General features: G+C 42.0%; 1 protein-coding gene across 2 annotated transcripts; it reads left to right on the top strand.

Annotated features, from left to right (window-relative positions):
• Positions 1-4473: 4473 nt before the first annotated feature.
• On the top strand, positions 4474-12465 carry tmem243b (transmembrane protein 243, mitochondrial b). Of its 2 annotated transcripts, none has more exons than XM_015961538.3 (5): positions 4474-4610; positions 10811-11017; positions 11215-11265; positions 11646-11747; positions 12086-12465. In XM_015961538.3, exons 2-5 carry the CDS (start codon positions 10940-10942, stop codon positions 12203-12205), a joined length of 351 nt encoding a protein of 116 aa, XP_015817024.1. In that variant the 5' UTR covers positions 4474-4610; positions 10811-10939; the 3' UTR covers positions 12206-12465. The 2 variants fall into 2 exon arrangements, with proteins under 2 accessions (XP_015817024.1, XP_015817017.1); XM_015961531.3 differs by having other exon boundaries at positions 4477-4618.
• Positions 12466-14226: the final 1761 nt, after the last annotated feature.

The following is a 14226-nucleotide window of genomic DNA, read 5'->3' as shown; positions in this document are numbered from 1 at the left end:
GTTTTCCTTTCTGAGATTAATGTCAGGGCTCCTCACACTCTCCTCATGTGACTGTAACGTGTGTGTGTGTGCGCGCGCGTGTGCGTGCAGAAAAAGCATGTGGAGTTGGATTTTATCAAGATAACTAAACATAAGGCATATTTAGTTTGTGTTTTTTATTTTAGCAAAATAAAATGAAATGTAATAAAACGTTAAGAGATCTGAGATATTTGGAGCAAACCACGAATGACATTTTAGGTTCCCCAATGGTTCAGTTGTTCAGTTGAAGAACTCTTTCATTTCAAATGTGACAAAATTCCCCATCTAAATGTCGTGAACAACACCTAACTTTAAATGTTTACTCAAGGACCCAGAATAATTTACATGTAATTTTTCTGCCAAAATCTGAGAAACTTTTCAGGTTTTTTATATGATCAGATGCTCATTTTCTTGTTGCATTTTCAGATGAATACGTTTGAGTTATTTTTAAAAATGCACTGATAAAATCAAAACAGCTTGAAGACATTTGGAGGCATGGACAACTGTCTCTTGGAATAATCTCTCCTATAAAAATCTTGGATAAAAATACCATAAGCAAACTTAAAAGATATTCATTTAGTGTTGAATAATGAACTACTTTAGCTCTACATGACACAAAAGCATTTAATTTAAAAGGAACAGTTCGTAATCTTTAAAGCATGTTTCTGCGAACATTTAAAAAACAATATCTGTTCCAGATAGCAGTTTCAAAATCCTCTGTTTGGAGAAATGTAGATGGGTTTTGATGGGGCTAATGGGCTAACTGCTAGTCTGAGTGGAGCCAGTTAACGAGTTTCTGCTGTTTTACATCAGTTATCTCAAATGCTTCAAAGCACTTCATGCAAACATTTTATTACATTTTAACGCCATCATGCATTCATGGGGTTTTACCATCGATTCATTTCCATAGGCTCCAATAACACGTTTTTGAAGATAAATGGGAGGTGGCCACCACCTCCATTTTGACCGTGTCACAGGTTCCGTCAAGCCCAGACAATTCCACAAAAGGGAAGAGAGGTGGAGCTGAGGGTGGGGCTGTAAGGCTGGGATCAACTGACGACACCTGGTTGAACTAGCTACAAGCTAACCTGAAGCTAACCCAAAGCTAATGCGGAGGTGGGAGCTAAGCTAACGGAGGTATCTACCTAGCTACAACCGCAGTTAACTGTGCACAACACCAGAGCTTCTGAGTCAGAGATACGCCGGGCTGACCGCTGGGTAAAACCGGGTGGAACACAGAGGTCTCCCGAAAGCTGCTGAAAGCCGGCAGCCCGTGCAGCAAACAGAAGCCGCGATCAGACAAAGATGCGCCGAGTTGCGGGGAGGGGAGAAGAGCTCCACAAGCCGATAGTGGGAACCCAGCTCCACCAACATGTTATATTTCAACCCATTTTCTAAAGTGCAGCATTATGTTAAATGCACTGGGTTTTACCCTATTACATTTAAATTTCATGGTTAAACAGTACATGTTAAAATCTAAGCTCAGCTCGGCAGTGACCTAAAATACATAAATATAATTTTACTTGCCGAAAAAAATGAAGTGGAGACTCCTTGGACGCTCTATTAGTGCAATTAATGCCACAGCAAGTCATTTTGTCCAACAATTGCACAAATAATATCCAAACAAGAATACACACACACAGAGAATCAAAATCCCGGAGCAGTTTCCAAGCCAGACCGAGGCTCTACTGAGGCCTTTCCACGGAGCTAGCTCTGTGGTCACGTGGGTCTGATGCTCATTAATTATACAGAATTTTAGGCTTTTAATACACTTAAACAGAAGAGTGAGAAAAAAATCACCCCCCTCAGAGTTGTCATGAGTGTAAACTAGATCATTTAAACAAAAAACATGTTTTGGTACCAGGCTGTAAACATGTTTATTTCTGCTGTGAAATTGGTATTTTTAACATGGGAGTCAATGAGGATTTGCTCGCTTCTGACACCAGCCCCTAGAGGATGAGGGTGGAACTGCAATTTTTGGTACTTCCGGGTTGGCCTCAACTTTTTTAGCCCCATTATGGGGGCTTGGGTTTTACTCAGAGCTGAGTGTTTGTTTGCAGAAAGCAAGTACAGAGTAGAGGGTGACACGAGAATGGGTTTTCTTTGTTTTCCAATCCACTCCCACTGTAAAAAAAAATCCTGCTGTCATGATGGTAAATTACCTGACTCCCATTTCACGGGAATCCCCCAGGACTAACAAAAATGTGTCAGCCTCCACTGTAGAGCTACAGCTACTGAACCACTTTTGGCCAAGTGGTGCTCGCTGCAGAACCACAAAGGCGGAGCTGCACCAGAAGGTGGAGCTGCACCAGAGTCAGCCCCGCCCATTCCAGAATCAGCCCCGCCCATCCTATCGGAGTCAGTCCAATTCCTTCCAGTTGTCAGACTTGATAGCATTCTGGAAACAAAGAGGGTGTTATAGCTAAAAAATGCAAGATTGAGGAGGGAGTTGAGAAGTTAATTGAACAGTTTTTGTAAAGGTTCCATATAATTAAAAATCTAACTTTTGGAACTTTTAATCATGTTATATTGTCATTTCCTCATAAGAAACACGCCAAAGCCATTTTTGGCCTCATTCATGCATTTTCTTCCCATCTCAGCTTCAATTTGGTCTCCTCCCCCAAAGTGGGTCTGGTCTTGGTTCTCAAATCTGGATATTCTGTGAATTTTCTGACAATTTATTTCTGAAATGACTTCTACTGAGACACCGCCAGAAAAATCATACATCCCATCTACAAAGACACACCAAATAACATAATAAAATGTAACGCCACCTGATTTTTATCAGATGTGGTGGTGTAGTGGTAATGGTGTCAGGTTGACATGCAGTTTTGCGCAGGTTCGCCTCCCAGCAGTGGAAATATTCTATAATCTCTTTTCCTCATTTCTAGCTACACTTGCCAGTACTATGTTTACAACAATTTATTGGTATGCCGTTTAACATATAATGACTAATGTGTTTTTTTTATTTATTCATTCGTTTATTTAGCCAGTGTGAGTCCATCTGTGAGCAGAGTTTCAACTAAAATGCTGTTTAGGAACGACCAAATTCAAAGAACTTGTAGAGACATAAATATTTTGCTATAAATGAACATTACAACTAAAATATGAACAAATTAAATGTTTCAGCTGGCTGAATAGATTGTTGCCGACCCCACCGAGAATCGAACCAGCATCAGCTGAGGGGAAAGCAAAACGTTAGTCAGACGATCTTGCCACTGGACTACCAGAACCCACAGGAAGGGTACATGCTGTTGTACAGGACTTTTGTTAGAGCGGCTGTGGGCAGATATTCGCTACGAGAAACCTTTTTATTTCGGGATATATTCAGACTTTGTCATGTAGCAAGTTATATTTATCTTGTTTAATTGGAGCACAGAACATAGCATTAACGACTGTAAACTAGTAACAGCCGTAATTCATGTGGGTCAGGTCAGTTTGCGATAAAGTTGAAAACAAAAACGGAAGTCAGTGGGCTAGGCTGAGTTTGCGTGAATGGGCGGGGTTGACTCTGGTGCAGCTCCACCTTATGGTGCAGCTCCGCCTTTGTAGTTCTGCAGCGAGCACCCTCTCCTTTTGGCTGGTACGTTACAGCCTTTCTGCAGGAAAGAACAATAAATGTGGACATGTATGGCAATATAAATGACATAAAATAGCATCTGCATCAATGTTTTTTTTAGACTATATTAGTCTCAAGACTCGTTTAACTGGCCCCTTGATGAATAGCTGTAAACCTGTTTGGTTAGAACAAATCTTTGTTTCTCCAAACAGATGCTGTTCCAACAGCATATCTACAACAGGCAAGATGATGATGAAGATAATGATGATGATGGTGTGTGTGTGTGTGTGTGTGTGTGTGTGTGTGTGTGTGTGTGTGTGTGTGTGTGTGTGTGTTTGTGTGTGTGTGTGTGTGTGTGTGTGTGTGAGAGAGAGAGAGAGAGAGAGAGAGAGAGAGAGAGAGAGAGAGAGAGAGAGAGAGAGAGAGAGAGAGAGAGAGAGAGAGAGAGAGAGAGAGAGAGAGAACTAGACCAAATTCTTTCTTTGCAAATAATACATTTATTTATTCTGGCTCACCAGGCTACTATGTTAATTCTGGGTCCACCGATTTACTCATTTAATGACATTTCCTCTGATGCCTGCGTCAAAAGATGTGAACTATCCCTTTAAAGCCTCTTGCAGGTGTTACGTTTCAGTGCTACTCAGTAAAAACGGCTTTCTTCTGACAAACAGTAGATTGCGGACATCTTTTCTCAAAAACTGACCCGTTCAGCTCACGGTTTGGAATAATTTAAATGCAGTTTATCTGGTCCAGCTGTAGCCTGTTTAAAAGTCGCTCTGATTTGTGAATAATTCTTGTTTAAACACTTGAACAGAGAGCCCGTTTCTCTCTGTGGAAGGGGGATTTCCGAGCCGTGTGTTTGTCCCCGAAGGCGTCTCTGTCGGCTCAGCAGTAGTGAACTCGCCTTTAACAGCTTGAACCGAAGCTACCGGGCTTTAATTCTGACCCGGCTCGACTCGGCTTCTGGGAAGTCATGTTTTCAGTGCAGTCCACTCCGGAACCGCGAGGTTAAAGACTCGGACCGGAACAAGAGGTTCTACGGTTTGTTTCATTCATATTTGTGAACATTTCTATTTATTTCCAGCGTGTGTCTGTTAGCTTGGTCTCGTTAGCCTGCTCCGAGCTGGCCCAAACAGTAAATCTCAGGTTGACTAGCAGCAGAAAACCCAGATTTCAGGTTAATAGCTTTTATGTGTGCTTATCGGTACACTATGACCCACGTTGTCATTAGGTTTCATCGCAATTTTAACATTTAGTTTATTAAATTGAGGTAAATGTGCCAATGAGCCGATTGAGCCAACTTAATGTAATCATTAGCGTTTAAAAGAGGTGATTTTTATGTTTAAATAGAAATATTAGACACGGTGAACCGGGAGACCGTTTTTATAGCCTCACTCCGGTAAGTTCAGTGGTCATCTCTACGTTTAGAAACTGAAACGCTGATTAAAGTGAAACGTATTTCGTTACTTTACCAGAGTAACTACATGAATTAAACGTTAAAGTAGAAACCATCACTTCCAACCTTCTTAATGGACCAAACGCATCAGTAACAGGTTCTGGATTTTATCTACAGACCCAGTTTATTCCCGTTTGTGGATTTGAAGCCACATAAATAAACCCAGGTGTAGTTTTTAGTGTTTTGGAAACTTTGTTTCCCTCTGAAACTGAGACGATCACAACTTCTCTGATATAAAAACACCTGTTAGTTTTCTCTGCCTCTAAAATAAAACGATTCTTATCGTTTTAAACCTAAAAAACATTCTTTAACTGGACTTTTTCGGAGACGGAACGTCGCAGCATGGTCTCTCTGGTCCGGTTCTAACAGGTTAATAATCTCAGACATACCAGAACCTCTGAGCTTGTTCAACAACAACCGGGTCAGGGAGCGTTTGTTCATTTTGTGACTTTTGGGCCATTCCCATCTGTACCAGGTCGGCCCGGGCCGGGTAGCGTAGGTTGCTTACACATCTGGGTGGCCTGGTATTGTTCCGGGCCAACCAAGGCTCATTCTCAGCCCTCTTCTCGAGGGGGTCTGCTTCAGGCCGACCAGGACCAACACACCCACTGCTGACAGCAAATTCACACCTTCCATTAGAGCAAGCCTCTGATTGGTGGGTGGAATCAGCCCACATGGGCTTAAGGCAAGGATGTGTGGAATCAACCGGGCCAGGCTGGGGCCGACTGGGGCTACCCGGCCCGGGCCGACCCGGTACAGATGGGAATGGCCCATTAGATTAGTTTCCATCAGATTATTTGTCCTCGCTGACTTTTCAGGCTCAGAGAAGCGGCCCACATCTCTGATATTTCACTTTCCAGGAGTTCCTGTGGTCTGCTTGGCTTCTGCTCACATGTGAAGCTGATGTTCCTCCGTCTCCGCCGTGGGGGTTTCAGTGGATCACAAGGCTGTGGAGGAATTCAGCTTAAAGCCTAAAGTTTATTCCGGTTCATAAGGAGGCTCTTGTTTCCTGCAGAGTTTTTTTCTGCTGGTGAAGCTCTTAGATGTTTTAGTTCCCTTCTTGCTGCCTTTTCCCCAGAATGGAAACGTTTCTGCAGGGAGGGAAACGGAGACAGGAGGGGGGTCTTCCCCTGACATTTCTGTCTATTTCTGTTCATTTTCAGGCCTAAGACATCAAGACGTGTTTGTCTACATCAGATAGAGGGTGTCTAAATTTAGCTGTCCAGGTGCGTCAACATGAAAAGGATGTGGGCAGGTTTAGCCGGTGCAGCTTTCCTTTTTCTTTTCAGTTGAAGTTGGTGGAAGACGAGACAGACAGGAAGAATCAACAGATGGGAATGCAAATCTGAGGCATAAACGTGATGGGCACGGTGGCCTGTTAGGGACTATCATTGCATCAGCTGCTGCTTTTAGCCTTTTTAAAAAGCACCTGAAACAGAATAAAAGTGGTTAGATTCGAGTAAAGAGTCAAGACCACAAGTTTAAACAATTAAAACATTAGAAAACAAACAGAAATTCTACTGAATTTCCCAGAAATCCACATTGTTAAAATGCTGAGTCAGTAGAAGAGAATTCAGCTCAAATAAAAGTCTCCAGAGTTTAAGTCTGCACCAAAAGTCTGACGTCTGCATGAGACTAATAAATGGCTGATTTAGGACTGCACAATATATCGTAAATATATCGTTATCGCGATATCAGCATGGCCAATATGCATATCGCAAAAAACATAAATATCGCAATGAATGGTCAGCTCAAATGTTTGCTACACATAACGCCAGAGGTGGAAAGAGTACTAAAATTTCCTACTTAATTACAAGTACCAATACTTTGATCATTTTTTACTCAAGTACAGGTAAAAGTACTTGCCTAAATTTTTACTCAAGTCAAGGTAAAAAGTATCGTAAATAAAATGTGCTCTAAGTAAAAGTTACTTAGTTACATTTTTGTCTGCATAAAGATGGCTACATCAGTGCAAAATCACAACACCAGTTCACAACACGCTCATGTGTGCACACACACACACACACACACACACACACACACACACACACACACACACACACACACACATACACGTCATGACTAATTTAACTACACTGAACTGCTTTTATGATTATTTAATCTCTTATTCTGGAGTAAAATAAAGAAACAAGCTAAATCATCACATATGTGTGGCATCAAGAAGCATCTTCTGAGTTCAAACACAGGGATGGAGCTCAATGTTTACACCTGAACAGCATCAGGATGTTTAACTCACAGAGGCCTGCAGGTCTTCTGTTTTATGAGCAGAGCGCTGAGAATCCGCTTGTTATGAGCGCTAAACGTTATTTTGCCGCTTCCGTGCGGAGCGGTAGGGAAACATGTTTCAAACACGGAACCAAGTGGAATTGTGATGACGTCACACCGGTGCGCAAAGGTGCGGGTTCCAACCCACTGGAGAGGAGGGAGAGATGAGGTAAACAGCGAGTGGATCACAGGGTCTGGACGGATGTTTTGGAGCAGAAGTGTACACCCACCCCCCACGGTTTAGACGCGGCGCTCATGCAGGTGTCTCTTTCTGTTCCGACGCTGCTACACGCAATATTTTTAATTTATTAAGCCTATAATTTGTTTTTACTCGGTAGCGGATATGATTTAAAATGTAGCGAATTACAATTCTTTAAAAACTTACTCAAGTAAAAGTAGTTTTTAAAAACGACTTAAAAAGTATAAATATACAAAAAAAACTACTCAATTACAGTAAAGTGAGTAAATGTAATTTGTTACTTTCCACCTCTGCATAACGCATTCTGTCAGTCAAACGGAAGCATGATGTTTTTTAACTAATCAAATGGAGCTCTTCGCCCATTTGGCCAATTGGGTGGGTTCTCATAGGTCACATGCCCGCCTCCGACATAATTTTGATGGCTAGCAAACACCCGAGTTAGCTTAGTTCTGCTGATTCTGCTTTTCTTGTTCATTTTCTTTTTCCTTTCCTCAAATATTTAGCTTTTCTCACTTTTCTGATTTTTTTTGTCCTTCTTTTTCTTTGTTTTTGATTATTTTTGTTCCCGAGTTAAGTTTTTATTTATCGCAAAGTAATATCGTCATCGCAATATTAACCACTGTTATCGCATATCGCAGGTTTTCCTAATGCGGTGCAGCCCTTAACCAAATAAAAAAGGAGAGAAATTACTGGGATGAACCAGAAAGTTAAATGTTTTCACTGAAATGAAAACGTTTAGAAGCTTCTTTGTTTTTCTGCTGCTGTTTGTGTTTAGATGTGAGCAGCCAGCAAGGTCGGGGTGTAACTGGAGGGAGTGTTGCAGCAGCTTTCCATGTGAAAGAATAAAACCCAAATCGCTGCTTAGCTGATTTGAGTCGCTCTGATTTAAATTTCTGCTCCGTCATCAGAAGATGGATGTGGTTTCTCATCACGTCTGACGTTTGAGGAAGTAAAGCAGAAGAAGCTGTTGGGAAATCGCTGTCTGAAACAGAGAACCACTAAAAGACCACAACATATTTTATAACGGTTTTCATTTATTCCACGTTTCTTTCACTAATACGTGTAAATTTACTTATTAAAGATTTAAACAAAAAAAGATCATAAATATTTTTAAACTGATTTATTTAATAAGATTAAACTTTTTCAAACATTTAGACGGAAAATTTGAATCAGAGAAACAAAATGAAGCAATTAAAAATGTGGGTTTTGTTAAACTATCTTCAAATAGTTTAAAAGTTGACTTAATCTATAAAAATACATTAATTGTAACTTTATTGAAGTTTTTAATAGGAACTAAACGGTTTTATTCCTTTAGCTGGAAAACCAAATCCCAGGAATGTGAGAGCGAGGTCCTCAGAGCCACGAGAGAAAGCTCTGAGAAACTCTCGCGTGGATGCGGTTTATAGTTACTTATTACTAAGTAGTTACTACCTAAGAACCAGTTAGAACTGGCGTTAGTTACTAAGGTGTAACCACTGAAAGAAGCCCTTAGCTTTAACTGGCAGAATATAAAAAGTGATGTCCCCCTGGGGACACTGGGGGACCCCAATGACACCCCCTCACAGAGACAGTTTGCCGAAACTTCCCCAGGTCTAGGATGTCAAACTAACTAAACCCAGTTGAGTTAATTTAACACCCGAGACCTCTTGAGTTACTCGTGGCCCGCTTGCTGACTGGCACCAGCAAGTGGGATCACATAACCCCGGTTCTGGCCTCTCTTCATTGGCTTCCTGTCTCTTACAGGATCCGTTTCAAAATTTTACTTTGATTTTAAATCCCTTCATGGCCTGGCCCCATTTTACATCTGAGCTGCTGTCCGCTTACATCCCTGCCAGAACCATGAGGTCCAGCTCTCAAGCTCTTTTAACAGTTCCAAAAACCCGCCACAGGACTCGCGGCGACAGAGCGTTCTCTGTGGTTGGTCCCCAGCCGTGGAACACACTACCTCTCAACATCAGGCCCACACACAATCTAGAGCATTTTAAATCCCTCCTTAAGACACATTTTTTGATTTGGCTTTTAGTGCAGGCTGACTTGAGCATCTTAATAGTTTTTAACAGTTTTTATTACAGATTTGGACTGTGTGCTCATCTTATTTTAGTTTTTTATTGTTGATTTGTTGTACCTTGTACAACGCTTTGGGTGTAGCTTTGCTGCTGTAGATGTGCTCTATAAATAAAGAAAAAAAAATAACATCTAGTTAGTAACTAGTTACTAAAGAGAACATTGAAGCTTGTAGCGCTCCCATGAACCGTTAAACTAGGTAGTAACTAGTAACTACTTAGTAACTATGAAAAGCGTCCACAAGGGTTTCTAAAAGCTTCAGTTTTCTATGTATTAACTAGTTACTAGTTAGTATCTATTAGAGGTGCTGGAAAAAAATCGATTCAAGTCTGAATCGGGATTCTTATTTATAAAGGTTCAGAATTGATTCCAAGAACTGAAATATTTGGCATGTTACAGGCTTGAGATGCACTTTTTTGATCTTTGTTAGGAGAGTCAGTACTCCGTTTACTTTTGTGGTCCCATAAATTGAGATGATTTATGTTTGAATCTGCTGATAAGAGGGCATTTGAATGTCATTTTTTCCATACATAAATTTGAGATATTCTCATATTTATTTTCTAAGTTGATAAATGAGTACTCAGGATTACTCTTGTAACTTGTTTCTACACATACTTGAAAAGTATTTGACCGTATTACTTTCAAAGCTACTGTTAGGTAACTACAGATTTGTTATATTTTACAAGGTAAGCAAAAATAAATGTTGCCTTTTGGTCAAAAGATTGTTTCTGTTTAAAGTTTTAGAATCACTTCAGTTTACATTGTAAATTTGCATTTTTGGAGCACGACCAGTTTAAAGTCAAATAAAAATGTCCCATAGCTTTAACTGACTTGTACAACAAAGTAGTTCATCCTGGAGCTGACACTCTTTGTTAATACTGATTGTGAATCGATTTAAATTGAGAATCGAGAATCGATTCTGAATCGAATCGGCACCCCAAAGAATCGGAATCAAATCGTGAGTTGCTCTTAAGATTCGCATCCCTAGTATCTATTACTGGCTACTAACTGGTTAATAACTAGTTAGTTTCTATTAGTAGTTAGTAACCAATAACAAGTTATTATTTACTAGTTACTAACTAGTCAAAGCTACCAGTAACTAGTTACCGGTAACTAGTTAGTGACTGATTTACCAGCCAGTTGCGTCATCACTAGCAGTTGGAGCCCGGTCAGATTTAGGCGGTCAGAAGTAACTAGCTGCTCATGAACGTCCTCTTCTGTCCCTCAGGTGAAGCTCGGCGCCCACCTGTGATGTCTCACTGACCCCGCCCACTCAGCAGCTGGAGGCGAGCATGCTGCATCAGCACAGCGTTTCCTGTAGGCAGCGCTGCTGAGGTGAGACGGGTCGGCGGCCACCATGGAGGAGTTCTCCACCAGAACCTACGGCACCAGCGGCCTGGACAACAGACCTTTGTTTGGAGAGACGTCGGCTCGGGTAGGAAGCAGGAACCAATCAGCTCACGTCTCTGGTTTCGCCGCAGAAATAAAACCTTTGCTTCTAGTCAGATTTTATTCTCATGGGAGGGGAAACGATTAACTCCATCCTGGATTAGGTTATTACAGACGATCAGATTATTTTAGTCCAGAACGTCTGGAACAACGTTAAAATAAAAGCTCGTTTGTTTCCTGCAGGACCGAATCATCAACGTGGTGGTGGGCGGAGTCACGTTTGTCGTGGTTCTGGTGAGTCTCTGCTGATGTCCACCTCCAGCTCCTAATCCCAACCCAGGAAGCTTCAAATTTCAAAATAAAATCAGAGGGATTGTTTTCATTCAGAAGCAGCTCAAACCATTTTCATCTATTTTTTAATTTGGTGACTTTTACCAGAGAATAGCTGTAATTTCTGATTCCTTCTGAAGAAACTAAAACATTTGCTCAGACATAAAATAATTTTATTTTGTTTCCTCATTTAAAATCTCTGCTGAATCTGGAGAAATTCCCCACAAACCACATGAAAATGTCCTAAATTCTAATAATCCTGAATAGAAAATAAAGCCTCTGAATGAAACTCGGAACGTCAGGATTTATTTTCCAAACGACTGATCTGGATTTGTGGTTTTCAGGTGACCGTGATCGGGTCGTTCGTCTTCTCGCTGCCTCCGCGGCCGCTCAACATCTTCTTTGCTGTTTGCATCCTGTTAGCATGTGGCTCCACTGTAGTGCTGGTAAAAACACACGCACACACACACGCACACACACACACACACACACGTTAATTAAAATCTACTGTCAGTTAACAAGTTGTGATGATAAACAGGAAGGGATGTAATCAATTAAAGTGTTATAATAGGGATTTGTGAGATTATTGGACATGTTTGTGTCATAATCGGAGTTTGAAAGTTAGAAATCCTTCCCTTTAGTTATGTTTGGAATGAGTTTCCACATCCGGCTGCTCGGCGGTCTCTGATGTAGGTCGAGCTCCTTCTGCTGTTGCAGCTGGAGGTCACAGGGTGCCGTTTGTGGATCAAACCCACGGCTAACGGGCTGTTCTCTTCACCCTCAGATATTCTGGTACCGGCAGGGCGACCTGGAGCCGAAGTTCAGGAACCTGATCTACTACATGCTGGCGACCATCGTGCTGCTGTGTTTATGTGCAAACCTGTACTTCTTCGACGCCGGGTAGAGACGGAGACGACGCGGCTGTGACTGACCGAGGTCCACCAGTGAACAGCGAAAGACTCGCACCATCAGGAAGACAAACAAACATTTAACACGTTCATTCGGATCTCCAGAGGAGCAAAGGGCAGGGCAGCATACTGGTTCCAGTGGGAGGACTGGGAGTGATGTCATAAATCAGCCTGGAGGACCAAAGCTAACAGAAACAGGCTTGTTTACATGCAAATAAACAACCTCAAGCTTGCTTGGGAATAAGCCGATGTAAAAGGTCTGACCTTTGACCCAGTCATGTGGGTAAACTCCACAGTTTGGATATTTTTAAACAGGCAGAGAAAACGGCCCAAATCCATTAACGAGTCCCTCAGATGGATTAAACCGACCCAGGAGGCGAGTCAGACGTTCATCTGCCGCTAAACCGACCCGCGCCCACGGGGTGGGGGTGCTGGAGAGGAAATCACGGTGCAGAACCGGTGACGGTCGGGTTCAGTCCAACTGAACGGCCATCTTTAAAGCAGAACACCAGATGCTTCATTCTGTGTAAAACCTATAAATCTCACCTGAACAGCCTCCGTTCAGAGAAATGGAAACACCCTCACGACGGAGCGATCCTGCACGTTTGAGGTTTCCTTTCTTCAGCACACCTGATCGATGATTCCTGTTAACCACCTGTTGATTTAAATCGGTGTGATGGAGCAGAGAAACACGTGAAGCCTGCAGAACGGAGGTCCTCCGGAACCAGAACCTCTGAGATAACTAGTGTGTTGCTGTGGCTGAAACGTCCCAGCAGGTCATGTGACGTTAGCTCATAAACCTGTACATCTTGGCTGAGCTCAGACTAGCCGTTAGCTCGTCAGTCCTGAAGGACAACAGAGGCTGTTCAGGAAGCTGTTGAGGATGAGAGGAAATATTTAGAACCTGTAAACTTCAGAGTAGCGGTCATGTCTCCAGAAGTGAGGATTAGAGAGTCAACGAGGTGAGTTTAGGTTACAATCTGAGTTTGAGTTGTGTGTTAATGATTTATTCATCTGCTTTAACTATAATCGGATTCCTGAGCTGGTTAATCCAGAGATGAAGTTAACCACGAAGAGCCAAAATTACGACACACCTTCCAGCCAACGAGTGCGCGTGGGTTAATTCTGGCCTCTGATTGGTCGCTCGCAACACCACAATATTCATTTTTCTTCATTTTCTAATAAAACTTATTGAAATTGGCTCTTTGCTTCTGAATGATCGCTTTGTTGAAAATGTTTCCCGTTTCTTAGTGGTGATGCATTCAGGAGCGGCCCACGCTGTCAGAAATGTCACGTTTGAGTAAAGATCAAAGCTACTGGGGGGGTTTGTTCTGGGTGCAGGATGAAAACCCTCCTCTTCCTCTCGGTTCTGGTGGCCGAACAGGAAACGGGACTTTCTGCTTCTGGTTGTTTTTCGTTTGAATTCATGCCCAAATCATTCGCTTCTCTCCGACTTTACTGCCTGATTTTTGCACTTAAACCACAAACCAACCAATAAAACCTAAACTCAGAAATTGTGCTGTTGTTCGTCCTGGGGCTCGAATCCAAGTGTGAGCGTAGCGTCCCATCCTGTTTGTGATTCACAGGAATCGCACCATTTTGTTTTACAAGTCAAGAGAACATTTATGGAGTCGTTAAAATCGTATCTTCTCATTTTATTGCAGATGTGCGAAAAAGTTTACTTTCCTCAAAGATTTCTTCTGTCAACAATGAAATTAAATCTTCAGCCGATCTGAGAACAAATCACCTCCATACTAAACAAATTAACCAGTTTAACCAGCCACACCCAGACCTGTTCACTACCACACCAGTGGGGGTGGGAGAATCACCAGGACCTGTGTGACAGGAAGCAGGCTAAAAGGTCCAGAAAAGCAATGACATCTATCTGCTGGGGTTTCTCCTTTGTGTTAACTAAACCTAAAAGGATGATCCGTCTGTGATAAACTCAGTTATTAAAGGTGCAACATGTAAGAACTAAGTAAAATCACATCCTGCTGGTTACTAATCACACTCACTG

This window comes from Nothobranchius furzeri, chromosome 1 (genome assembly GCF_043380555.1).
Source record: "Nothobranchius furzeri strain GRZ-AD chromosome 1, NfurGRZ-RIMD1, whole genome shotgun sequence".
In the NCBI taxonomy this organism is placed as follows: Eukaryota; Metazoa; Chordata; class Actinopteri; order Cyprinodontiformes; family Nothobranchiidae; genus Nothobranchius; species Nothobranchius furzeri.
Note: the sequence above shows the minus strand (reverse complement) of the source record. Positions and strands in the feature narration are given on the sequence as shown.

Bases quoted from the DNA above. Each gene is read 5' to 3' on its own strand.
- tmem243b (XM_015961538.3), top strand. From the start codon at position 10,940: ATGGAGGAGTTCTCCACCAGAACCTACGGCACCAGCGGCCTGGACAAC. The intron at 11,018-11,214 runs GTAGGAAGCAGG...TGTTTCCTGCAG, and splicing joins TTGGAGAGACGTCGGCTCGG to GACCGAATCATCAACGTGGT. The intron at 11,748-12,085 runs GTAAAAACACAC...CTTCACCCTCAG, and splicing joins GTGGCTCCACTGTAGTGCTG to ATATTCTGGTACCGGCAGGG.